At 40.3% G+C, this 27470-nt stretch overlaps 1 protein-coding gene across 1 annotated transcript; it reads right to left on the reverse strand.

Annotated features, from left to right (window-relative positions):
• Window positions 1-10335: 10335 nt before the first annotated feature.
• On the reverse strand, window positions 10336-11236 carry LOC121033314 (zinc finger protein OZF-like). Its single transcript, XM_040479531.1, is given in 2 exon segments — window positions 10336-10732; window positions 10735-11236. Coding segments are annotated over 2 exon segments (876 nt in total). The 5' UTR covers window positions 11222-11236; the 3' UTR covers window positions 10336-10343.
• Window positions 11237-27470: the final 16234 nt, after the last annotated feature.

Genomic DNA, 27470 nt, shown 5'->3' on the forward strand with positions numbered 1-27470 from the left:
AGTCCCTTCAGCCAAGTAAAATAACATATTCACCGATGTTAGGAATCAGGGTGTGGACTTCTTTGGGGCCATTACTCTGCCTACCACAGCAATGAGCAAGCAAGCGGACAAGGGAGCAATCCGTGTTGGTAGGACCTCATTGGGCAGAGGAGGGTTCGAGTTAGGTCTTAAAAATAGGGAGCTTCTCATGATGTGGAGACAAGTCCAGGCAGGCTGGGCAGCATGAGCAAAGGTACGATGGTCACAGTGAGCCCGTCGTGAGCCCACTGGGCAGTAAGGAGATGGTCTACCTAAAGACAACAGGTGTAAATTGGACGGTGGGGAAGTTAACTGGAAAGGTTGGGATGGAGCCTCAAATATTCACCCAGGACTTGGAGGATAGTGCCTCTTTTTCCACAAGTACCATTTCAGTATAATTTATGGATGGTTTTGGTTGGAAATTAGGAATGGATTGAGTAGCCTTCTAAGACTCTCTGACACAGGTTTTTTTGTTTGTTTTTTTACCGATAAGCATCTTTCTCACTTTGTTTTTCCTGATGCATTTGCTTTTCTTTTTCCCTTAATTGAGTTTTAGCTCTGTAGCAGACACTGTCACTACCTCTCTGTCAACTCCTGTCCCTCATCCCCTTAACTTCCAACTGCCAGCAGTTATTTTGCTTCATGTCTTTCTCTGCCAGGTGGCCAGAACACCAGTGGAATTTCCCATTTCCCCAATTTCTCTCAGCAGCTCTCCCCAGATGACTGAGGGAGTAGGTGTATAAATTCCATTTCCCTTGCACCCCTCCAGTGGGATAACTCTGAAGCATGTTCTACACTTCTCCCAGAGTTCCTCAGCAATTTAAGCTCCATTTACCCATGGGGTACATTCGTTGACATTGAACACTTTCTGGCTCTTTCCCTTACCTGTCTCATTTCTCCACACCCTTCCAGGTGTTTGTTGGGATCACTCCCCCCCCCGCCCCCCCAGATAAAGCACTTGCACTTGAATCTATGTCTTGGGGGCCATGACCCATGCGCATAGGGGAATCCAAACGAAAACAGGCTTTCATCAATCCCGGATTCAACCTCTCTGAACATCCCTGAAAATATATCATGTGCCCAGAAAATAATGCCCATTGTAAGGGCCAGAGTATGACATAGGGAATGTGGTCCGTAGAAGCTCTGGGAAGAGATCCAGTCAAGGACACTGGGCCTCTGTAGTGCACATGTTTGCAGTTCCCAACCAGCCTCAGTAACCTCATAGCGTGAGTATTAGCAAGGGGGTCAGTAGGGCTCTGTCTTGCTCATGATTCAGATAGTTCTTCACGATTATGGAAGGACACAGTGCCAAAAACACCAATTTTCTGTGAAACCAATCCCCCAAGGAACTCCTGGAGGAAGATCCACTGTGAGTGCCTCACCTAAGGTACTGGGCAAACATGGTTTTTTTTTTTTCCTCCCAGGGATTCCGTGTGATGGTAACCCTGGAAAATACACATCCGTTTCCTCAACCCCATAGAAGCACGTGCTTGACCGAAATTTACTTCTGTCACATCTCGCATTTTACTGGTTGAAGAACAAGTAATGTATTACTATTTGAACAGAAACTCAAAATGGTCTTTTCAATTTTATTTATTTATTTTTTTAAGTTTATTTCTTTATCTTGAGAGACAGAGAAAGAGAGAGAGAGAGGGATCACAGGCAGGGGAGGAACAGAGACAGAGGGAGAGAGAGGATCACAAGCAGGCTCTACGCTGTCAGCACAGAGCCGGACGCGGGGCTGGAACCCACGAACCGTGAGATCATGACCTGAGCTGAAACCATGAGTCGGACGCTTAACCAACTGAGCCACCCTGACACCCCTAAATTTGTGATGTCACTTTTAAATGAATATTCAGTTCTGGAAGCTAATAGCAGCTTCATCATACTTTGATTATAGTTCTTATGTCTTCTGTTATCATTTGCTTTAAGGAAGACTAACAAGTTAAACTGAATGTGCAAATGAGTGAGAGAAAAGTTGGAAACTTTCTGCAAACTTCTATGACTTTCATTGAAACTTCAAGAGGTGGAGGAAAAGAAAGGTTTAAAAAGGTTGAGAGAAAAGGGGGGGTGGGAGCTGGTAAGTAGGAATGAATACTACTAATAGGTAGGCTGAGGACTTGCAGAGGGCTTTGATCGCCTCTGTGATGTGTGTGAATTTTATTGTGGAGTTAATAGTGATACAATGAATATTTCTAAGCAGGGGAGTGAGGGAGTCAAAATGATGAGTGGAGGCCTTCCAAAGATTTTCTTTCTCTGCCATGATTTCCTTGTCATTCAGAGATACCATACAGGATAGATTAGGTAGACCCACATGAGATTAGCTTTGACCATTTTGTAAGTCAAAGCAGTTGGGGGCGCCTGGGTGGTTCAGTCAGTTAAGCGTCCGACTTGGGCTCAGGTCATGATCTCACGGTTTGTGGGTTCGAGCCCCATGTCGGGCTCTGTGCTGACAGCTCAGAGCCTGGAGCCTGCGTGGGATTCTGTGTCTCCCTCTCTCTGCCCCTCCCCTGCTCGTGCTCTGTCTCTCTCTCTCAAAAATAAATAAACATTAAAAAAAAATTTTTTTTTTCAAAAAAAAAGAGCAGTCAGATATGGGCAATTTCATGGGATTTCACCCAATGAATTCTAAGTGAAATAACTAGAACTGGCTTGAAACTTCTGGTTTTGGAGCAGAAACTAGAATACGCTGTTCCTGTCCATTGGCAGCTGCTGCATCCTGCCAGCTGGATGATGGGAAACACCCAGGGGAGGAGCCCCCAGGACTTAGAATACTCTCTTTTGCTTGCCCCCTGCCGGGGGGGGGGGGGGGGAGTCAGCTTGCAGGCCACCATCAGGGGACCCCTGCTGATCTCACCCCTCTTCTAAAGCCAGCTTCTCAGGGAGAGGGAGCGTCAGCGTGTGGTGCTATCTCCTTCAACTTCCCAGGCATAGAAAGAGCAGGTGGCATCTTCAAAAGACTGCTGCTATCCTGCAGAATCTCCCAGAGATGTCATCAGCCCTTCCTGGCAATCACAGGACCAGATGGTTTGTGGTGAGCCCCTGTGATAAGGGGAAGGGACTGATCTGTCAAGCTTTTAATTGTGTGAGGAGGAGGAGGGGATTGAGGGAAAGAAGGAGAAGGAAAAAAAAAGAATGAGAGAGGGGAGATTGAGCAAGAATTGGAAGCTTGAAAATAGGAAACGAGTTTGCTGGATGTATGCCCCCCTGAAAATCTTACATGAGAAAAATGAGGGCAGTTGAATTATCCAAAGTTCAAACAAGAGACAATCTGTTAAAAGATTTATTTATCTATTGTTCTGTGCATTTCTTTATACGAAAAAATTATTAAAAAGTCTAAAACGTTATCACCTATATTGAAAAGAATAAAATTATATTTAATCAAAGGTTTAACAATGATATTGAAAGGTCCTGATATTTCTGGATTGCAGTTTTGGCTGTCTCTCTAACTGGCTGTATAGCTGTGTGCATTTTCTTTCTTTCTTTTTTTTTTTTTTTTCTTTCCAGGCTTCCAGTTTCTTTCTGACCAATCATATAGGTTAGTTGTTGAAGACAGGTAGGGCTTGGGAAGAAGCCAAGTGGGCAGGACTGTGGCTTCCAACCCCATCTCACTTGGACCACTATAGTTCTAGAACCCTCATTTATTTTATTTTACTTTATTTTATTTTATTTTATTTTATTTTATTTTTCTTTTCTTTCTTTCTTTCTTTCTTTCTTTCTTTCTTTCTTTCTTTCTTTTATTTTGTTTTATTTTATTTATTTTTTTGTCCATCTCTCCATTTGGTGAAGTTGGAACCCTTTTGACCAGGCCTTCTCTGTCCTGTCCATATTTCACCTAACAGAGATACCTAAGACTCCCCCATGTTTCTAAGAACCTCTATCAAATTGCTTGCTTAAGATTCTATGAGCCATCATCTCTCCCTTCTTCAGTGGAGGCTTGCCATCATTGATGGTAAAACCCAGAAAATAAGCGTGCCTGCTAATAAAAGGCATTTCCTTCTCCCAGAGCACCTTGGTGAATATGGCCTGATTCGGTATTTGAATGTAATGACCTGAAAATAAGACTTCAGACAAAAATAAATGAGATTGATGGAAATACATTGTCAGTGCATAGAATTCAAGGCATCTGGTGGATTTCTATTACCCGTTTTTCCACTTGGGGAGAAAGATTAGTTTCTGCTGCTTTCTCTGAGCGCAGCAGAGGGAAGGTTGTGGTTTTGGTTGAGAAAGCACTCTTATTATCCGCCCCTATTTTTAGAGTTTTTAGACGTCTAACTTATTGACTTGAGTTTATAATTTAGGCCTGTAACCTTTAGAAAAAATGATCCTTCCCCCTTGAAACTTCTCATGCATGATTTTAGCCCAGAGGAGATTTTTTTTTTTTTTTTTTGGAAAGTGTAGCAAAATCTGCCTCATCATCACAATTACAGAGCTATTCAAAGAGATATTTTATCGATAATATCCCGGTATACTCTCTAAATTTCCACTTTCTGAAGCCATCTTTAAGGATACATGGTATATACATAACAGGGAAATGCTGTGTTTCACGTATCTATCATTCACTTACCTGATATATATTTCTTGATATCTACTTTCTGTTTAGATAGCATATATGGAGTATATGGCAGTGGCTGGAGGCAGTTATGGAGGCGTTACAGAGGCAACCCTTTGGAATAGGCTGGAGTAGTGATGGTAGATGTTTGGGTCCCATTTATGGAGTGAGTGCACCTGTCCCTCAGCTTCTTTGGGCTTTCCTGATAAGGACTGACAGCAGCATCCTTCTGCTGTGACTTGTCAACCCGGTGGGATCTATATTTCTAGGAGATGCCTAAGAGATTATGCCTTCCTGCCAAAGGGCAGCCACGGCTGCTGACGCACTGGAATGGAGTACCGAAGCCTGACCCTTTGCTTCATGGAGAGACAGCCCCATGGCACTTTCATCCTGCAGAGCTCCTTGTGGTCTCGGGCTGCGAGTGCTCTTCAGCTGAGATCACATTGTTCCTCAGCTCCTTCGCCTGCCCTAGCCTGCATTTCTCAGCCCTTTGTGGTTGGTTTTCTTGGGGTGGGATACTAAACCACTTGGCATAAGGATCCTCATCTTTGGTTCTGCTTCTGGGAAAACTTATGTAAGACAGTAGTATTTATTTTGTTCATTAATTTTGGCTTTGTTCTTATTACAAAAATAATGCATACTCATTGTTGAACATAGGAAAATCCGTAAGGTGAAAAGGACAAAATTAGCTAAAAGGACAAAACAGTACACAAGTCTAGACTCCAAGGGTGACCATTGTTGACCATGGCAAATCGCCTTTCATTTGTAAGTATTGATGCAGTAGCTGTTACAGTGATGGCCCTCAATGGGCAATATCTCCCATGTCTGTGCCCTTGTTTCGTCCTCTCCTATAGCCTTGATCACGTGATTTGCTTTTGTCAGTGGGATCCTAGCAAGCATGATGCAAGCAGAAGCTTGGCAAGAGCTTGTCTGTGGGGCTTGTACAGACTGTACTTTCTAATTTCCTTATTCTTAGTTTGGGACTTTTGTCCTGGAGACATGGTCCCTCCCAGGCTCTCTAATATCTAGAGATAGTAAATGACTTCCCTGCAAGTGTACCTTTTTTAAAAAAATGTTTGTTTTCATTATTTATTTTTGAGAGAGAGAGAGAGAGAGAGAGAGAGAGCAGGGGAGGGGAGAGAGAGAGGATCCAAAACAGGCTTTACAATGTCAGCGCAAGCCCTCCTCGGGGCTCATACTCGCCAACCGTGAGATCATGACCTGAGCCGAAGTCGGACGCTTAACCAACTGAGCTTCCAGGCTCCTGCAAGTGTACCCTTGATGCACCAACCAACCAATCCAGAGTCCACAACTTCTAATCTTTTTTATCCAAATCACACACCAAGCCACCACTTTTCCGCCTGCCCTTGTTTCTAGGGATGTTGTTAAACTTCTATCTTCATGACCATCATTTCTGTCTGAACGTCATACCCGGCTAAAACTAATCCCAGGCACATTTTTAGAACAGGGTTTGTTTTCCTAAAATCCTTTCTTTAAAGTCAGTCACTGTGCATTAAGAGGTTCGGGCAAACACTGCCGAATGAGGAGTGAGACCCTGGAGGACGAGAGGTCATCTTGGAGTTTCTGGCACCAGCTGAGCTCTCAGCTGAATGCCTCTGCCTGAGTAAGCTCAGCTGCACTGCGTGGGGCAGAGCCACACATCAGAGCCCCATCAACCCACAGAATTGGGAGAAATAGTGTCATTGTTTTCAGCGATCGCACTTTGGAGTGGCTTGTTATGCAGCAGAAGATTATTGAAACAATGTCATAGGGACAGGATCTTGTGGCTCTGGGTCTGTCTTTTATCCCATCTGCATACACACCTCCCTCCCTAATCCTCCACCCTAGGGATGGTAATTTTACTGATGAAATTCTACAGTAATCATGGGGCCATGTCTACTAAAGGGCCTCTTCACTGTAATTAAAAGGTGGTTCCCTGGTAGTTTCCTTTCATTGGCTCCTCTTACTCTCTGTATGCATGTCTTACTGAAATCCCTGCTTTGGGCTGTGGTGGGAGACAGGAGCCCCACATAGGTTCCCAGTTCACTTTTAACTGAGAAGTCTCATGGACATCTCAGGCACTGATGCAGCTAAGAAACTACTACTCTGTTTGCTATTTGAATCTGTTCCTTGTATTTCTCTTCTTTGGAAAAGCTGAAAGGAATAGGGAAACTTGTCAGGGCAAAAGCCAGGTGTTCCTGAGTTCCTCGCAGAACCTCGTGCACATTTCTACCTTTTACACTGGGTTTTACCATAATAAAGTCATAATTTTTAAAAATGTTTATTTATTTATTTTGCGGGAGAGAGATCTCTCTCTCCCGCAAAATAAATGAGCAGGGGACGGGCAGAGAGAGGAGGAGAGAGAGAAAGAGAGAATCCCAAATAGGCTCCACACTGTCAGTGCAGAGCAGTGCAGTGGAGTTCAGTGCCACTAACTGTAAGACCATGAGCTGAGCCAAAATCAAGAGTCAGATGCTTGACTGACGGAGCCACCTAGGTGCCCCAAGTCACAATTTCTTAACTCATTTTTTTAATCAAAAATATGCTACAGGGGCACCCAGGTGGCTCTGTCAGTTAAGCGTCCAGCTTTGACTCAGGTCACAATCTCATGGTTTGTGAGTTCCAGCCCTGCATTGGGCTCTGGGCCGACAGCTCAGAGCCTGGAGCCTGCTTTGGGTTCTGTGTCTCCCTCTCTCCCTCTGCTCCTCCCCTGCTCATGCTTTCTCTGTCTCTCTCAAAAATAAATACACATTAAAAAAAAGTGTTACAAGTATATATATGTGTGTGTGTGTATGTGTGTGTGTTATATATATATATATATATATATATATATATATATATATATATATATAACATGTATATATCAGTAAAAAAAATCTGCAGTGTAATTTTCAAGGACAAAATCATATCCCATTATATGGATCTCCAATATTTTGCTGAACTGGTAAATTTTAAAAATGTAGGTTCTGCCTTTCTGCTATTATAAAAAAAAATACTGTGCTGAATATTCTTGAAGCTCAATGCTTGTATGCATCCTTAATTAATTTCTTAGGATACTTTCATTTCATAGAAATGGAATTTGGAATCCAAAGAGTATGTGAATTTTTTAAGCATTTGATAAATAGTGCCAAATTCCACATCTCTCCCCAGACAGATTGTACCACTTTGCCCTCTCAGGGCTGTATGAATATGACCATTGTCTGTGATCCTCACCATCACTGGTATTTTTATGTTTTTACCAATTTTATGAGAGAGAGGCTATCCTAATGTCTCCATTTCCATTTTTTTAAATTATAAATAAAGCTAAATGCTTTTCCAAGGTATATTGGTCTTTTTGCTTCTTGCTCTGCAGCTTGACTATAAAATATTTATACATTTTTAAAATTCCTATGTATGGCCATGTATCCACAAAACATCCCTTTGGCCCTCACATATGTGATTAGGGTTTGAAAAATGTTTCTCTAACTGGTTGGAGAAGTATCAGACCCCCCAAAATGCTGAAAAAAAGTGTTGATGTAGTTCTGGAATTGCCATGAGAGCAATCGGAAAAGTGGGACCATCTTTTTAATAATCTCTTGCACCTGGAGTTGCTTGATTGAGCCCTTTGGTCCCAGCGTGGAGGACATCCCTCCAGTGGGGTTTGTAGCATGTGCAGTATATCCTAAAACTCATTTTTCCCCCCACGGAAGTTGACAACAGCAAGAGTTGACAAGAAGCCATCTTGAGCACAATTTCCAAATTGTTGTCTTCTTTTTTCCTCCTTGTAATCTCTCCCTCCTTAGTGTTGGTCCGTAACCTCCTTGGGAGCTACCTGAGTACAATCTGAAACCAGCTCCTGTGCGTGGAGGGCAGGGAGAGCCCCAAGAAAAAGGCAGGCCACTCCAGGTGGGTAGGTGGCAGGTTTAATAAGCAAAGGGAACTTACATATGATGTTGTCTTGGGCAACAGCAAAACAGGGGATCCCTACACCTGCCTGCCAAACCTTTAAAGTTTGCATAAAGGCCGTAACTGGGTTCAGTCATGTTCATGTACATCGTGAAGGTGTTTTCAACACCACACCCCATTTCATGGCTATATCTTACATCCTTGGAGCAGCCTCTGAGAGTAGGAAAGGCAAACAGAACCCACATTTCAAGGACAGAAGAGGGAGTGAGGAGACTCTGATGGCCTGGGTCCAGTTCATGGGTCGATGTGTGGTCACATCTTTTCTATGACCTTCCCCAACACTTAGCCTCTACACAGCTCTATTTTCAGCCTTGCATCTGTAGACTGAACCAGAGAAGATCTCTGGAGGCCAGCAGTCATGTTTTATTTTGTGTGATCAAGGGCCAACTGTACATCTGAATATGGTTCTCATAGGCCATTTTTTTTTGGATTATATGATCATTTTTAATTTTAATAAAATAGATAATTTCATATTACATAGAGAGCAAGTCCATCCACTCATCATTGATAAAATTCTAGAAATATTTTCTATGAAAAGTTTAGTACTTGATTGGGAATGAACCCATTAGAACATGATTTCTATAGGTACCATGTTCCCATCCTCACCCCCATTCTTACTAATTTTGAGAAAATTTAAAAATACAGAAAAGTACAAAAAATAAGACAAGATATCCACATACCACAATCAGAATTATCCAGTATTTTGAGATATTTACTTGCAGTCTTTAGTTCTTAAGAGAAATGGATATTTATATATAAAAATGAACACCCCCCCCTTTAAACAGTCCCCATCCCAACCCTCCCACCCTCACCCCCTTCCCTGCTCCACTCTTCACAAGCAACCACTATCAAGATTTCGGTCTGTATCCTTGCAATCCATTTCAAAAACATTTTAAAAACATACATACATATATGTATCAATTACCAATACAACATACTGAATTTCGTGAGTAAAGTTTTAGTTAAAATTTACAGAAATGCATTGTAATATATGTGTTATTCTGCAACCTCATTTTCCCCCTTCAACATGACTTTTGAGATCTTTCTCTATAATGCATACAGATCTCATTTGTTAAATTTTACAGATATACAGTATTCCATCATAAGTATTTTCCGTTTTGTTCCCGATGGGCCTTTAAGTCGTTTCCAACTTACGGCTAACTACAAATCATGCCACAGGAAGCACACTGGTACATATTTCCTAAGCATACAAATTCAGAGAATTTTTGAGCTCGTTATAAGGGATGTCTCCCTACTCCGAAGGTCATAACCATTTCCGTATACAGCTTCTATTCTTGTTTTTATCCTCTTGGCTCTTACCTCTGTTTACAGTTCATGGTCTGTTTTTTCTTTGGGGAACAAATTACCTCCAAATCACTTTTTACATAGTCCCATTATCTTCTCACCTCCTATTGCCATTTCTATCATATTCTAAATTTTAATGGATGCATAGGTGTTTCCGGAATCTCTCCTGTTCTACTAAATCAATACCATAAAAGTCTCTTCCTTTCCAATACTTAAAACTTATTTTTTGGTTACATTGGTGAAGATCTCCAGATAAATGCAGACAGCAAGAAGAAGCATGTTTGGTGGAAATGCATCTAAAGTTTCAGCATTACCTAGGCCATCAGCTTTTTTTTTGGGGGGGGCAGGATTTTTATCATATAAATGTCTTTCTCTTCAGTATAAATTCCATGGTGTCCAGTAAGTTTTTAGCTTTTGATTTCCTCATTTGCGATATCTTCTTACAGTATGATCATTTCTGATGTGCTATGAGGTTTAAACTCCTGATGAACACTTTCCAATTTTTAAGATATTTATAGGGTTTTTAATGAGTATGAATTTTCTGGTGTCTAATATGGTATGACTTCTGGCTAAAAGCTTTCCCACATTCACTACATTGATAAGGCTTCTTATCTGTGTGTATTCTCAAATGCAGAGCAAGGGTTGAGAATTGAGAGAAAGCTTTCCCACATTCATTACAACCATAGGGATTTTCACCTGTATGGCTTCTCACATGCACAGTAAGACATGAACTTTGAGAGAAGGCTTTTCTGCATACATTGCATTCATAAGGTTTATCACCTGAATGAATTCCCACATATATGATAAGTGATGTTCGTTGAGAGAAGGCTTTTCCACGTTCATTACATTCATAGGGTTTCTCTCCAGTGTGAATGTTTTGATGTTTTATGAGGTACTTCTTCTGGCCAAATCTGTTCCACATTCACTACATTTAAAGGGTTTCTCTCCAATATGAATTTCCTCACGCTCAGTAAGGTTAGATTTGCCACTGCAGGTTTTTCCACATTCCTTACATACAAAAGGCTTCTCTCCCGTGTGAGTTCTCTGGTGTCTGATGAGGTTTGACTTCTGAATGAAAGCTTTCCCACAATCCTTAAGCTCAAAAGGTATCTCTCCAGTGTGAATTTTCTGATGGGCGAGAAGGTTTTCCTTCAGGCTGAAGGATTTTCCACACTCGTTACATTCGAAAAGCTTCTCTCCAGTGTGGGTGTTCTGACGTTTAATAACATATTGCTTCTGGCTAAAGGCTTTTCCACATTCGTTACATTCATAAGGTTTCTCTCTATTATGAAAATGTTCATGCTCAGTAAGATTTGATTTGTGGCTGAAGACTTTCCCACATACCTTACAGGCAAAGGGGTTTTCCCCACTCCAAGTTTTCTGCTGACTGAAGTGTGACATATGAACGGAAGCTTTCCCACATTCACAAGGTTTCTCTCCAGTATGAATTTTTTGATGAATTAGGATTTACTTTTGGCTAAAGGGATTTCCATATTTCTTAACATTTGTAAGGATTCTGTGTGTATGACCTTTCAAATGTAGAGGAAGGGATAAAGTTCGAGAGAAGTTCGACAGAAAACTTTATCATACTCAGTACATTTAAAAGCTTTCTGTCCAAATTTTCTAAGAATCAACGAAGTTTTGTTATATTCACTGGTTTCTCTCCAGTAAACATTTTCTTCTGCTCAGAGATCTGTCATCTAGCTAAAGGCTCTTCGGTATTCCTTAGTACATGGTCTCTCTTAAGCCTGACTTCCACATTTAATGAGGTGTGACATGTGAGTGAAAGTTTTGCCACATTCAGTAATTTCATAGGGGTTTTCTATGGGTTCAAATGGTTTTAACTGAAGACATTTCCGCACTGATTTACATTTAAAGGGGGTTATTAGCATAAGGAGAGAGCAGTGGAAGGATTTCCTAATTAAACTGATGATTCTCCCCTACACAACTTCCCTCATGATTAAGTCTAAATTGTGTTTCAAACTCTTTCCAGGTAAGTTGAAAAAGGTGTTTCCTTAAAGATATAAGGTCTGAGATCAGAGAGAGGAAGTGTCTTTCCAATTTTCTTAGTTCACTGCTTTTTTTCCTCAGTCTGTACTTTACTGGAGATGGATGCAACTTGCCTCCCAAGTCTTGTTGCCTCTCTATCTGCTCATCATTTTCTCAGGCTTCTTCTGAACAAATTTTCTTTCCACTTTGTTCTCCACCATCCAGAGTTTGTCTTCTTGTTCCAACAGAGGATCACGTATGGTGTAGTCGGTTTATAACCTGCTATTGGGGAAATGACACAGCACTAGAATATTAATGCTGGGGGCCAAAGTACCATCCTAGAACTCAGGCTGAGCCCTGGGGCCTCCCGGCCTTCTGAATGAGGAAGAAGGTGCAGTTTCCAGGGATGCACAAGGAAACGGCCCTCCTACTTTTGCGCCACATGGACCCAGGGGCCGGACTGTCTCATAGGCCATTTTCTTCTGATTTTTATCATAAAGCTTACAGCAATTATTCTGACTGAACAAGGCAAATTTCATTCAGATTGCCCCTCAGATAAATACCATGGTATGTATTAAAAGTATGTATGCTTTAAGCGCTATCAACAATATCCAAAGTATGCAAGAGCCCAAATGTCTACCGACAGATGAATGGATAAAGAAGATGTGGTATATACGTATATACAATGGAGTATTACTCGGCAATCAAAAAGAATGAAATCTTGCCATTTGCAACCACGTGGATGGAACTGGAGGGTATTATGCTAAGCAAAATTAGTCAGTCATAAAAAGACAAATCTCATATGACTTCACTCATATGAGGACTTTAAGATACAAAACAGATGAATATCTGGGAAGCAAAAATAACATAAAAACAGGGAGGGGGACAAAACATAAGAGACTCTTAAATATGGAGAACAAACAGAGGGTTACTAGAAGGGTTGTGGGAGGGAGAATGGGCTCAATGGGTAAGGGGCATTAAGGAATCTACTCCTGAAATCATTTTGCACTATATGCTAACTTAGATGTAAATTAAAAAAATAAATTAAAGAATAATAAATAAATAAATAAATAAATAGGCAACATTGTAAAAAAAAAAGTATGTATGCTTAAGATAAAAGCATTTTGAAAAAAACAGACTATCATTCTTTTTCTTGTCTTTTATTCTTTTGTGTCTAAGAGAAAAAGAATGTAATACAGGGGCCAATTTGTGATGAATTACTTTTCTGATGGTATCATCTAGGGACATTTTGTGGGATGGGGTGCTTGATGTTTTTCAAGACTGTATTTTTAAGACATGTATTTCAGACTCTGAACACCTCCAAGACCTCTGATTTGAAACTGATGATTCCTTGTGGTTCTCTTATCCATGAATTTATCTAAACTTCTTTATTTTTAGCTCATATGGAATTTCTGGTCATGAATTTGTTAAGTCTTGACTTTCATCTTTCAATATAATTTAGTATTTCATATACTTATCCTCTAAGAACTTCCTCTGTTTCTATTAATTTTTTTTTCATTCAAGGGAAGTTATCTCTTATTTAATTTATTTCTCTTTTGAAAAGCAATCCATTCTTTGCCAAATAAATGCGGGCTCTGGGGGTTGTCAGGCAACTTTCTTAAAAACTCTCGTCAGCCAATCATAAAGTCTCCCTTGGGGCCAGCTTTATAGTTCTCTTCTCCACATTTAGGGTGAGGCTTGGGAAACTGTTTGTTTAACAGCTCTGCTTGAGCAAAGAGTATCTTTCTTGGCCATAATCTTCCTCGATGATGCAGCTCCAATACAATAATATTTGAAGACTTCTTAAGCCTGTCAACCAGCCACCCATTATTTAACTTCAAAAGAACTACATCTGCTCTTTGAAAGTAGTTCAGAATAGTGTCTGAAGAAGACTAGCTTCAATAGTGAAAAGGGAAAGAATACATGGGGGACAAGTTAAAGAATGGGGGAACAATTCATATTTTTGTTCTTTAGCCCAGATAAACTACTAGGAATGCATTGTTAATCTCTGTCACGTCCATCCTTTTGGTGCTGGTCTTTGGTGATGTTGAAGCAAGAAGCAATGAAAATAGAGGAAGGGGTAGAGGACATTGCCTCTCCATGCTGGTTTTGGAGCAGGACACTGCCCTCCTCTGCAGACACTACCATGATTTCATTCTCCTCCCAACTCCACGTTCTCAAATGTGTGTTGTCAACCCCTTAGGTTTTCTGAACGATCTTCTAGGATGGATCATTACAGGTGCCAAAAATAAACAAATTGTTCCTCGTGCCATCAAGCAAACAGCTTGCAACCAAAGCAACCACCACTACCATTTTTGAGTCACTACTACGTGTCAAGTCCTGTGTTTAATAAAACCCATTATGTCCATTAGTCCGTGTGATAAACCCACCCACAAAACTAGAAGATTATTTTATTATTCCCATTTTTTAGATGAGGAAACTGCGGCTTAGTAAGATTGATCAGTCACTTGCCAAAATCTAAAACTGATGAGTGGACCAGAATTTAAATCAGATCAGGCTGACTTCAGACTGCATACCCTTCATTGTCGTGTGGATGTGATTGCTATGGAAAGAGCCTAGGTTCATAGGAATTGAAAGGGAACTTCTCCGCTCACCTCATTTTACCAATGGGAGACTTGAGGTCAAGACATGGGCAAGAATAAGCCTTAAGGCATTTAGTTTTGTGATGGCAAAGATTTTCACGTAGGTCTTTCCTGAATTAAAAATTAATAAATTTTTAAAATAAATTTTAAGCACTTGTATTTGGGGAATTATAACTTAAATTTTACATATGTATATCACTTTTTTGAAAATCTTAATTCTACATTTTATCTTTCAGATTACAAGTCCAGTTTTCCCCAAAATATACCTCGCACCTTTCTGTAAGATACCCCCAGGCACCGTCACGCTGAGCATGAGCATACCATTTCGAAAACATATTAGTTTTTTATTGCTGTATAACAAACTACCACAAATTTAGCAAATTAAAACAATATGCATTTATTATCTCATAGTTTCTGTGGGTCAGGAGACCAGACAAAGATTGCTGTCCTCTGCTCAGGGTCCCATAAGGCTGCCGTCTTGGTGCAGGCCATTCCTTTCTGGAATTCTGGATTCTCTTCCAAGCCCAAGCTCACATGGTTTGGGGCAGAATTCAGCTCCGCAGCTGTTAGAATTGAAGTCCCTGCTTTCTTGCTAGTTGTCAGCCAGAGACCAGAGGGTATAGTGGCTCCTGGCTGTGTGGCTCTTTCAGGCATTGTCTTATTTGGTTCTGGCTGCTATTGACAAAGTACTATTGTCTGTGTGGGTTATAAAAAACAGAAATTTATTTCCTACAGTTGTGGAGCCTGGAAGTCTGGGATCAGAATGCCGGCATAGTGGGATAAAGGCCCTCTTCCAGTTTTGCAGATTGCTACCTTCTCCCTATGTTCTCACATGATGGAAAGAGAGCAAGCTAGTGCTCTGGCCTCTTCCTGTAAGGATGCTAATCCCATTCATGAAAGCTCCTCCCTCATGATCTAATCACCCCAAAGACTCCACCTCCAAATACTATCACAATAAGGATTAGATCTCAACATACGACTTTTGGAGGCAGGGAGCACAAATATTCACTCCATGGCCGAAACCCTTTCACAACATGGCAGTTTGCTTCTTCGAAACCCGCAGGAGCATCTCTTGGTCCAATCTGCTAACATAAGTTGACATAATCATGAGACTGACCATCTCATCACCTTTGCTGTATCTCTTGGCCAGCATCAAGTCACAGGTTCTATCTGCAGTCAAAGGGGTTGTACAAGGGTGTAACTCATTGACGGTCTTCTTAGAATTCTGTCTTCCACAGGAGAGACAGTTCAGAGGTGACCAAAAATTCCAAGATGATGTGAAATTGAAAGTGACAGAATGTCCACACCATGTGAACTCAGGACTAATCTGGCCTCAAGGGTCTCAGCCAGAGGAACTTTAAACAAGTAGCTTCACACCCTGGAGAAACTAATTTAATTAGTCTAAGGTGAGGCCTGGGCATTGCTTTTTAAAAATCTTCCCAAGTGATTCAAATCCCCAATGTCCAGGGCTGAGAAATATTACCTTAGCCCAACTACTTTAGTTCACAGATGAGGGACTTAAAGCCCAGGAAGGCTGTGTCTTCTTGAAGTATATGTGTCCTGTTAGTGGCAAAGCCAAGATTAGACCCAAGCCTCCTAGCATGTCAGGCTGTCCTTGAACTGGACAAATACATGGCATCTTGTGGAAGTTGTCTGACTTGTCATGTGGGCCTTTAAGGCAAAAAGTTCCCAAACTGTAAGCAGGTTTAACCAAAACCAGTATAAGTTCTCTCTGCTGCTGTGCAGACAACTTCTCAGCACGAATATGGATTTTCTTAGATTGAGCTCTCTGTCACCAGCTTCAAGAGCAAAAACATAAATAAAATGTACTTACTTTTGAAAAGTTGGTATAAAACAATTCCTGGTGTTTGGGGAAATGTAGAATCAGGAACCTGTTATAATCCTCTGTTCCTTGCTTGGTTTTGACAACACATATCTCCATTTAAAGGAAGAGTAGGGCCACCAAAGCCCTTGATGTGAGCTCCTCTTGGCTCTCAGGCTCATCAGGAATTATCTGTCCCTTGATTTGACCAGGAAATTCTTACTGTGTTGTATCAGACAAAGATAATGGGAACCAGTGGGAGTCTGGCACTGGCTTCAAATTATTCCAGATCAGTGCGGGAGAAGGATGTAGCCTGGCCTTTTAGCCATTTCCTCACTGGGCTAGCCTAGCAGTGAAGGTCAGGACGTAGACCAAATGATCACATAAGGCTTTCCAGCTGACAATAAAAAAGGAGTGGATATCTAAACAAAATTTCGCGTTGGAAACCCTAAGGATGTGATCACACATTTAAGATGAACATAACCATACTGAGTTTAATCTAGAATGAGGAAAATCATGTTAACTTGCTTTGATTGAAAACTCCTCTAGCTAAGCTGAAACATATCTGTAATTTCTGTAGAGACCAAGATATAAAATTAAATAGCATATGTAATCATGATAATCACCATGGAAAGACAGCATGAGTTCCCAGAAGCTTAAGGGCAATAGTAATTAATCCTCCTGAAATTTAGGCAGGTTTTTTTTTTTTTTTTTTAAGTGGCAATTTGCTTTCCTCTTTCTTAAAAGAAATTGTTACCAGTAACTGAGAAATTCAGCCCTCACTCTAAAGAGACACATGGCTGCAGCTATCTGGGCCTGAGAAGAAACCAGTTCATAAAACCTCCTCTCTGGACTGACACAGGGCAGTAGACATTGAAAGCTAACTCTCAGAAGACTGGGAAATGTACAAATGCCACCTCTCTTTCCTCTCTATCTCGTGACTAGCGTTGCCTGGGATGTTTCATTTCACCATGAATTGTAAGAAGGCAAAAGACTTGGGTGGGATCACTTACCATTCTCCTGCCTTTAGGCTGCTTTATACAAATTCTTCAAGGCATGAGAAAACTAGTCTGACTTGATGGCCTTTTTATAAAAAGGAAAATCCATAACCTTCTGATATTGCTGATTGGTCAACAATAATACTAATAATAACAACTACATGTAACACACCTAGTACAATGTTTAGCAAACAATAAGTACTTGACAAATTTTGGCAATTGTTGATTTGCTGATTGTTGATGGTGATGATGATGACTTCTTTCTCTGTATTTCAGGCTGTTTGTTGTTTTATCTACTTTTTCTCATTTTACCCTTATAATAGCCTTACCAGATAAGTATCATTATTATAATTTTACAAGGAATGAAAGTAAGGCTAGACAAGTGCAAGTAACATGCCCCAAATCACCCAGAAGTGGGCAGATTTGAATACATGTCTGTAGACATTTTTGGCTCTTCTCTATTAATTTACTTTTTTTTTTTTTAACATTTTTCCAATGTTTAACTATTTTTGAGAGACAGAGAGACAGAGAGTGTGAGCAGACGAGGGGCAGAAAGAGAGGGAGACACAGAAGCCGAAGCAGGCTCCAGGCTCTGAGTTGTCAGGACAGAGCCCAACGCAGGGCTGAAACTCATGAGCTGTGAGATCATGACCTAAGTCGAAGTCGGATGTCCAAACGACTGAGCCACTCAAGTGTCCCACTTTGTTTAAAGTTTATTTATTTATTTTTAGAGAGAGAAGGAGAGAAAGAGAGAGAAAGAATACAAGAGATCATGAGCAGCGGAGGGGCAGACAGAGAGAGGAGGAGAGAGAGAATCTCAAGCACACTCTGTGCTGACACCACAGAGCCCAACGCAGGGCTTGATCTCATGAACTGAGAGCTCAAGATCTGAGCTGAACCCAAGAGTGGGATGCTTAACCATTTGAGCCACCTAGACATGTAATTTTTATTTACTTTTCTGAAACAATTTCAATTAATAGTCTCTTCCATGATTCTGTTCAGTACTTGATTACCCTAGGGTCCATTATCAATGACAGAAGGCTTTTTTTTTTTTCAGCTTTTTCATCTGAAACTACAAATTCTATCTATCTATTCTATCTACCTTTCTCATGTCCTTGTGTAAGCATCAGTCACTGTTATGGAAAGATCTTTGTGGTTCTGTGACTTTGAACCCCAAGGTCAAGTTTCTGTCTCTTGGCTAAAAGGTATCTCAAATGGGAACATGAGGCTCTGGCTTTCATGGTCTTTGGTTCTATCCAGAATCCCTTCTCATGCAACCCTGGGGACTTGTGATACTCTGACTTCCATTTACAGTGCTGGGCACTACGAAGTATAGCAGTGAGTGAGAGGAAGGTAGGTAAGGTTGTTTTTAAATTTCTTCTAACCTTTATGTCCTAAGTCTATGGGCATCCTCTACCTTGGAGACACAGAAGGATCTTTACTGGTATCATGATGGTTAGCATTCTAGAAGGACTGTACATTCATGATCATCCCATATCTATGTTTTTACAGAGTGTATGGACTCTTTCTTAGGTAGCCTGAATCCTCTTTCTCCTTTGGGCCCTAAGGTTGCTAATGCAACTTGAATTATACTTTTTTTCATCCTTTTCTTGTTCTTTTCATGGCTGGTATTGGTTTTCTCTTTTTCCCATCTTATTCCTGTTTCTAACTTTTTTAAAAAGTGTATTTGTTTATTTTGAGAGAGAGCGAGAAAGAGTAAGAGAGTGTAAGCAGGAGAGGGGCACAGAGAGAGGGAGAGAGAGAGAATTCCAAGCTGAGTATGGAGTCTGACATGGGGCTCAATCCCATGACCTGGGATCATGACCTGAGCTGAAATCAAGAATTAGACACTCAACCACCTGTGCCACCAAGGTACCCCTCTTTGTAACATTTTCTAAAATGTTTTTTTATTGATTTTTGAAAGAACATGAATGGGGAAGGGGGAGAGAGAGAGAGAGAGAGAGAGAGAGAGAAAGCATCCAAAGTGGGCTCTGGGCTGACAGCAGTGAGCTTGATGCGGGGCTGAAACTCATGAACTGTGAGATCATGACCTCATCTGAAGTCGGATGCTCAACCGACTGAGCCACCCAGGTGCCCCCTCTTTCTAACTTCTTAATGGTGTTTCTAACTCCGTTCATTCACCCTTTACTAATGGCCTAAACAAATATTAATCAAAATATTTTATTTGCCACTGATAAAGTCATCTATGGAAGGAATCGAAATAAATGCCATGGGTCTCAGACCTCAAGATTTTATATCTAATGGCAGAAAGTAGTGTGACAAAGGCTATAGAAACACAGGGAAAGAGAGAGATGAATCTGGGAAGGCTGCAGGAAGAGGCAACGCTGGAGCTGATGCTCTGAACAATGAGAACTAAAGATTTATGATTTTTGTTGATCTAAAGAGATCCATTCTTCTTCCCCTTCCTTTTCACAAGATTTGGAAAGGAAATTCAATCTATGTGCAATGGTAGCGTAGAGGCTACCCTGGAAATGACCACATTTTGCTTGGGTCGGCATGAATGCTCTTATAGGACAAAGGGACAGTTAACTGACTTGAAAGCACACTGCATAAAGAGCCACAGTGTGGCAAGCCCAAGTTTGCAATGTCACCGGGAACTGGGAACTTAGATGTATCAGAACAATCAAAGCTTGATTTTCCTTACAGACAGCACTCTTCTCCCCGTATATTAGGTGGTATAAGGAAAATGGTTTTGGTTTGGGAACTAAGAGATCTGAGTCCTAGTCCTTGAACAAACGGTATGATTTGTTTGGCCTGCCATTCCTTGGCTGAATGAGTGAGGAAACCCCTGAGACTCCTAATGGTTGTTATATTCTATGAGTTTATTATTTAATTCTTCAATGATATGAAATGAAAAACAGAGGAATCATTGTGTGGAAAGGTTTGAGAAGTGGGGAACATTGATCGACATTATTTACTTTGAACTCCAAATTACCATTTACTATATAAAGATATAAATAAAGAATCTTGGGACCTCAAGAAGGAATACAGACAGTGACAAAAGAATCTAACTATATTACAAATGTGTGAAAGTACCTCACTGAGGCAGATGAGGGGGAAACTTGCCAACCTAAGTATTTTTGGAAATGAGTTGACTTCGTCAGACAAAAGAAAAAAAAACCAAACTGTATCCTAGTTGATAAAGTTGTTTCCCATGAGGATTCAGTTTAACAATTCTGATACTGCCATGCATGTATCCTGGAATTTAAGAATTAAATGGATAGCTGATGGTGGGGACCAGTTCTTCCACTATTAGATTGGGAGGTTCCAGATGAGTAAGAAGAGGCTACAATGACCCATATGCAGTGGATTAGAGTTGGGCGCATCAGTATGAACTTATGTTTAGCTTCATACAGACACAGATTTTTATGCATATAAATATTTATAGATATGAGTGTATATATAGATTAGTATAAACACATTTTTTTTTTACTCTGTCAGCTGAGAGAGACTAATAGAATTAACATTCCAATAGCAATAAACACACTAGCACCTGGACCTTGGTTTCTAACAACGTTCTCCAAAACAAGTAGCCCTCCGAGGGCTACTTGGAGAAATGACTGATTCTACGACTTGGAGAGGAAATATACAAGATGAGCCTGCATCATCTTGTAGCACCAGAAAGTAAAAACGAACTAAATAAAAAAGAAGAAGGTGATACACACACACACACACACACACACACACACACACACACAGTAAGGGGGACATACCAATGGGAGACAAGAGCCAACTAAAAGAGCTCCTAATGGCCAAAAATGGGACAACTTGAGGGGAAAAAATAGAGTATTAGACTTTAACTCAAATTATAAATAAGTATACATGACTCCAAATGACGTAAATAAGTGATTGAATAGATTAATAAATGAGTAAGAATTGACAAAGCCCATGCACAGAAGAATTCCAAATATTTTATGTAGAGATCCACCCTCAAGGAGCTAGAGCATAAACTCTCCCTCCTTAAATGTAGGCCAACCAGAGGGAGTTCTTTTCAAAATGTACAGCATAGAAAGGGGAGGAAAGAGTAATTTCATTGTGGAGAAACCTGACAAACACTACCTTAGTCAGGTGGTCAAGGCCAACATCAATAGTTATAATTTACATTCCTGGTACATATACTTGATAGGATGTGAAAATGGAAATTTATCTGTCTGGACTTCTTCCCAATAACCCATAAACCCACTCTTTCATGATAGTAGATGAATTCTAATAACAGAGCATCCAACAAAACACCTGACCAGTACTCTTTAAAAGTCTCCAGGTAATCTAAACAAAGTCTGAGGAATGACCACCGCTAGGAGGAGCCTAAAGGGACCTAACATAAATGTAATATGGAATCCTGAACAGAAAAAGATCATTTGGTAAAAACCAAGGAAATTTAAATAAACTATGAGCGTTAGTTAATAACGGTATATCGCTGTTGGTTCATTATATGCAAAAAAAATGTGTCATATTCATGTAAGATGTTAATAGTAGGGGCAAGTAATATGAGGGAAATCAGAACTCTACTCTCTCAATTTTTCTGTAATCTAAACCTGTTCTAAGAAATAAAGTCTATTAAAAAGGGAAAAAATGTAAGAAAAAATACAAGAATACCTCCCATCCCCCCCTTTACAGTAGGACAGAGGTCCATCTATTCTTGGCACCTGACATGTTTCAGAGAATAGTAAGGAAGATGTCCAAGACTCTAGCTGGAAGGGTACCACGGGGGGGGGGGGGGGGGGGGGGGGCAGGTTATTTTTGACCAGTTGTGTAAGTGAATGCAGTGATGGTAGGAGGGAGAGAAAAAAATGCTCAAATGTGAAAGCAGACAGACTTCAGTGTTAGGCCAAGATGTTTGTGGACTTCTGAAAGTACCTGGGACAGAGGGTACCAAGCTGCAATCACCCTTGTAGGCAGATGGCTTTTTTTTGTTATTAAAATAACCACATCCATTCTTCACTCTCATTGTAAGAGAATGAAGTAAGGGAAAAGGATGTATTGCTCTAAATCTTTTCAAATCCCTATTAACTGAATTTCTGATTAGCACACATATTCATAATAAGGTTCTAGGGAGCAGTTGCAAACACAGCTCGGTTTAATAGTCTGTTCCTATGGTATTTCCATGTAGGTGGGGCAGCTGCACAGTCATGGAAACAAGCACTGGCCTATGTGCCTTCATCCTGATTGGAATCTGTATCGAGTAATGAGATTAATGACCATCTAGCAGAAGGTTTAAGATAAATCACAACATGTATGATTTCTCAGTTCAGTTTTCATGTGTATCTTCATTTATGGAGGAAATGAATACAATTGCTTCTAGTAATACTTAGAATCATAAGATATAAGATTCCACGAGAAAATTGAGGCCTAGAGAGGCCTAGAGAGGTGATGTGACTTGATTAATATCATACAATAGCCGCATCTTTTTCTATTGTGTTTTTTTTCAATATACACTCACTTTGAGGCAGATTGTTTAAGATGTCTCGGTTTATTAATTCTAGCCCGAGATAGATTGAATTTGTGGCACCAATACTTCTCTCCCTGAACAACTACAGTGGTCAGCGCACTTATCTGTGTGGTTTGGCATGTGCCTTTGTAGTTCTGCTCGCCAAGGAAGGGACAGTATTTCCCTATTTCTTGATTCTAGCTTCAGCCACGTGACTTGCATGTTAACTGATTCATGTAGAAGCTTGAGAAAAGCACTTATGCCGTTGAGTTTACACCTTTGAATTTCTGCCATGGACATGAGAAGGATATGCCTAGACAAGCCGGTTGGACCCAGGAGGAAAATGAGAGACACATGAAGCCAGAGCTGTTCCCAGCCGAGCTCAACTTGTATCAGTCAACCCCTGGCCGATGCAAAAACTCAAGAGAAATAATAAATAATCGTTCTTTTACGGGAATGAATTTTGGGGTGGTTTTTAGCATCCTATTCTATAACTGATACATTTCTTCTTAATTTTATAAGTCCATTCCAGTTTGGATGATATATACTCACACTGGACATGAAGGACTCCCTAGCAGGGGTTTTCTCCTTGACGTTTCTGTTAGCATCTTTCGATTCTTGGCATGGTATCTTCAGATAGCACTTAAAATTAAGCATGACATTCAGCCACTTGCTTTACTAAGTCATTTATGCATGCTTTCCACGGACTCTCAAGTCTGTGAAAGGGACAGCAAAATTTACAGAGGTGAAAATTGTATCTAGTGAATTGTTCAAGTGAAATTTCCCAGGAGGGTAATTGGAAATGGAAGGGACATTTGCATTTAAAAATCGCTAGCATTGACTATCTGGGAGCTTCTGCTGACCATAGTGAGGCCAATCAACGGAGAACAGTTCTGCAGTACTTTTATCAAGTTGTTTTATTTCTAATCAGCTGTTATTTTTCCAATTCATTATTCATTGTTTTAATGTTTACAGTTTGGGGAAAGCCAGCAAGGAGCAAGCAGACATGCACACTCTTTGTCCATATCTTCTTCCTTCTGCCTAAGAATTGTCTGTCTTATCTCTTTATAGAAATGAAACTTTCTGGGGAGGCAGAAAGGCTCGTTTGGAAGGAGATTTACCTTTACAGATAAACTCCAGATGTGAATTGATAGTGCTCTTTACTCAGTAGAAAATAGCCAGCAAAATTCCTTCGCGCCATTTTGAGCTGCTGTGAGCTGTGTTCTGTTTTGACAGGTAGCCTTCTCCCCAGTGTTTGTTCCTAGTCACCGGAGACATATTCACCTTTAGGGAACTGCTAAATTTACAGGTGAATTGGATAACTTGCATTCCTGTGTTCTGATCGCTGACGTAAGTTTGAATGGGGGTGATGTATGTATTTTATCCATTTTATCCATTACCAATGTTTATGACACACCCACGCATGACTGAGTACCGCCTGAAAGTACATTAATTTAGGTAATAGGTTGATTGCCAAAGGCTAAGTAGGAAAACTTTCCATAAAATTGAAGGACCAGAAAGAACCTTGAAAACATTCTGGTCCATCATTTCCTAAAGTGTAGATAAGTAACCTGAGGCCACAGCAAATGTTCTTTGGTGACACACGACACAATTGGAGTTGGTTTCTGGATAAGACGTTAAATGACATTAAATCACCTACCCAATAGCGTTCTCTTTCCAATACTATAAAATCATATTGGTTATGGTATGTAGAAAGTTTCAGGTTAAGGCTAGTATGTGTGTACCCTTCCCAAATGCTTGTCAATCTCCATTTTCACAAAAAGAAAGGAAACAGCCTGTAGCTAGGGCCTAATGCCATTGTTCAGTTTTTTGTTTTAATTTCTGTAAATACCTTCTGTCTGTGGCAAGGAATGATGGTGGTCCCTTACAGGTATCATCTGGAAATAGCATAAGTCATGAAGGTGGCACCCATGGCCGAAAATCCGGAAACCATTAATCTAGTCCCACACATGTGTAAAGTCTGTTGCCCATGAGAAAGAATGAAATCTGGCCATTTGTAGCAACGTGGATGGAACTGGAGGGTGTTATGCTAAGTGAAATAAGTCAGTCAGAGAAAGACAGATACCATATGTGTTCACTCATATGTGGATCTTGAGAAACTTAACAGAAGACCATGGGGAAGGGGGAGTTATAGAGAGGGAGGGAGGGAAACCATAAGAGACTCTTGGAAACTGAGGGTTAATGGGAGGTGGGGGAGTGGGGAAAGCGGTGATGGGCATTGAGGAGGACACTTATTGGGATGAGCACTGGGTGTTGTATGGAAACCAATTTGACAATAAATTATATATATATAAAAGAAATTATACATATATATAAAAGATATATTATATATAAAAAGAAAAATTATATACATATTATACATCATATTATTATATATTATATTGCAATGTAATATATTACATATTATTTCGTCACATCTTCTAATATATATATTATATATATTATTATATATTATATTATGTTGCAATGTAATATATTACATTATATTATTTTGTCACATCTTTTTTTTTTTTTAAAAGGAACACTCCATATTTTATTTAAAATTTCTGCTTAGATTTTTTTTTCAGATCAGTTTGGAATTACATTTAATGCTGTAATAAACAACCATGTACTTAAATAGTTTTAAATATGATCGCCTCCTTTGGAGAAATTCCTGGAAGTTTTATCTTTAACGCTATTGATACCTACTGACAAATCACTTTCCAGGAACTTACCACTTTCTACTCACCCCGGAAACTGGAAAATCTCTTTTTCATCAACTTTCAGTGGAAGGGAGTACTATCAAATTTTGATTTTTGGTATTTTCTTTTTTTTTTTTCAATATTTGAAATTTATTGTCAAATTGGTTTCCATACAACACCCAGTGCTCATCCCAAAAGGTGCCCTCCTCAATACCCATCACCCACCCTCCCCTCCCTCCCACCCCCCATCAACCCTTAGTTTGTTCTCAGTTCTCAACAGTCTCTTATGCTTTGGCTCTCTCCCACTCTAACCTCTTTTTTTTTTTTTTCCTTCCCCTCCTCCATGGGTTTCTGTTAAGTTTCTCAGGATCCACATCAGAGTGAAAACATATGGTATCTGTCTTTCTCTGTATGGCTTATTTCACTTAGCATCACACTCTCCAGTTCCATCCACGTTGCTACAAAAGGCCATATTTCGTTCTTTCTCATTGCCATGTAGTACTCCATTTATTTTGTCACATCTTCTAATTGTGACATGGACAAGTTGATTAACCCACCAATGCTGTCATTTTCTCATCTAGAACATGATGACAATGATATCAAACTCACTGTCATAAGGATTCATTAAGATAATGTGAATAAACTCCCATTACAGTGGCTGGCTGAACACTTGAGCTGGTCCACAGCAGCTTGTAGCCCTCTGACTATAGCGTGCACTTTCCTGTGATTGGGGGCATGTTGGTATTCTTTGAGTCTTTGTGAATTGAATACACAAATCCATTGTTTCACAGGAGATACCATTAAGCCAACCAATTTCCAAGTTGGGAATATGTATGGTAATGCTCCCCCACACTTAGACTTTATGGGTCTACCTTGAGGGAGTCGGAACTGACTGGTGGTGGTGTATTCTTCGCTCTTCAAAGCACTTGTAAGAATTTTATGGACCTCCACCTAGGGACCTAGGTGCTATTGCATATACTTTGCATCATTTTTATAACAGCCTTATGAAATGAAAGAGTAAACATTGGTTTACTCATTGAGGTTAGATACCTTGCCCCAGTTCTCACAAGAAGTAATTTTAGATAAATTTTAGATGGAAAATGGATAATCTGTGTGCAACAGGCAGACTATCTGTTATTATAGACTAATGTATAAAGTGCTCTCAGTTTCGCAGGAAGTCGTATAGTGGAGTGGTTAAAAGAACAATTTACTGCCTGGGTGGGCGACTTGGGTCTACCCCGTCCTAGCCACATGACTTTGGGTGTTTACAGTGACTAGCTACACCTGTAATTTTCACTTTTATACTGGTGCAGATTTTATTTATTTATTTTTTAATTTTTAAATACTTATTTATTTTTGAGAGAGAGAGACAGAGCTGAGTGGGGGAAGGGCAGAGAGAGAGGGAGACGCAGAATCTAAAGCAGCTCCACGCGCTCTGAGTTGTCAGCACAGAGCTCGACTCAGGCCTCCAATTCACGAAGAACCGTGAGATCATGACCTGAGCCGAAGTCAGAGGCTTAACCGACTGAGCCACCCTGGTGCCCCTGCTGGTGCAGGTTTTAATAAATAGGTGTGTGTGTGTGTGTGTGTGTGTGTGTGTGTGTGTGTGTGTGTGTGAGTGTGAGTGTGTGAGAGACAGACAGACAGACAGAGACGGAAACAATTCAACCTTTTATTTGTGTGACAAGCCATAAGCTTCCAGCTCATTTAATAAATAATGCAATTGTATGGCTCATATATAGATTAACTCTTTTCTTGAACTCTCAAGTGTTCAGTGAAGAAAGTTAAGTTTTTTAAACACCTGCATGTGCATAATAGTCATGGACATGACATTTCACTGACCTGTGTGAATGTATGCATCTTTGTATGTGACTTTATTCCCACCTGACTGCTTCATGGGCACATAAAACACATATGACATGGGGGCTAGCATGATTCCCTGCATGGCTTGCTGACACTACATCCCTCTGCTTGTCAGCTGTGTCTACATGACCCCCACCCCTATCTGCTGGGACAATTCTCTCCCAGCTCAGATAGTGTCCTGTCTACTGCATGAGTTTGTTTTTTTTTTTTAAATGCTAGAATTG

This window comes from Herpailurus yagouaroundi, unplaced genomic scaffold (assembly GCF_014898765.1).
Source record: "Herpailurus yagouaroundi ecotype Mexico unplaced genomic scaffold, PumYag 159, whole genome shotgun sequence".
NCBI classification, from domain to species: Eukaryota; Metazoa; Chordata; class Mammalia; order Carnivora; family Felidae; genus Herpailurus; species Herpailurus yagouaroundi.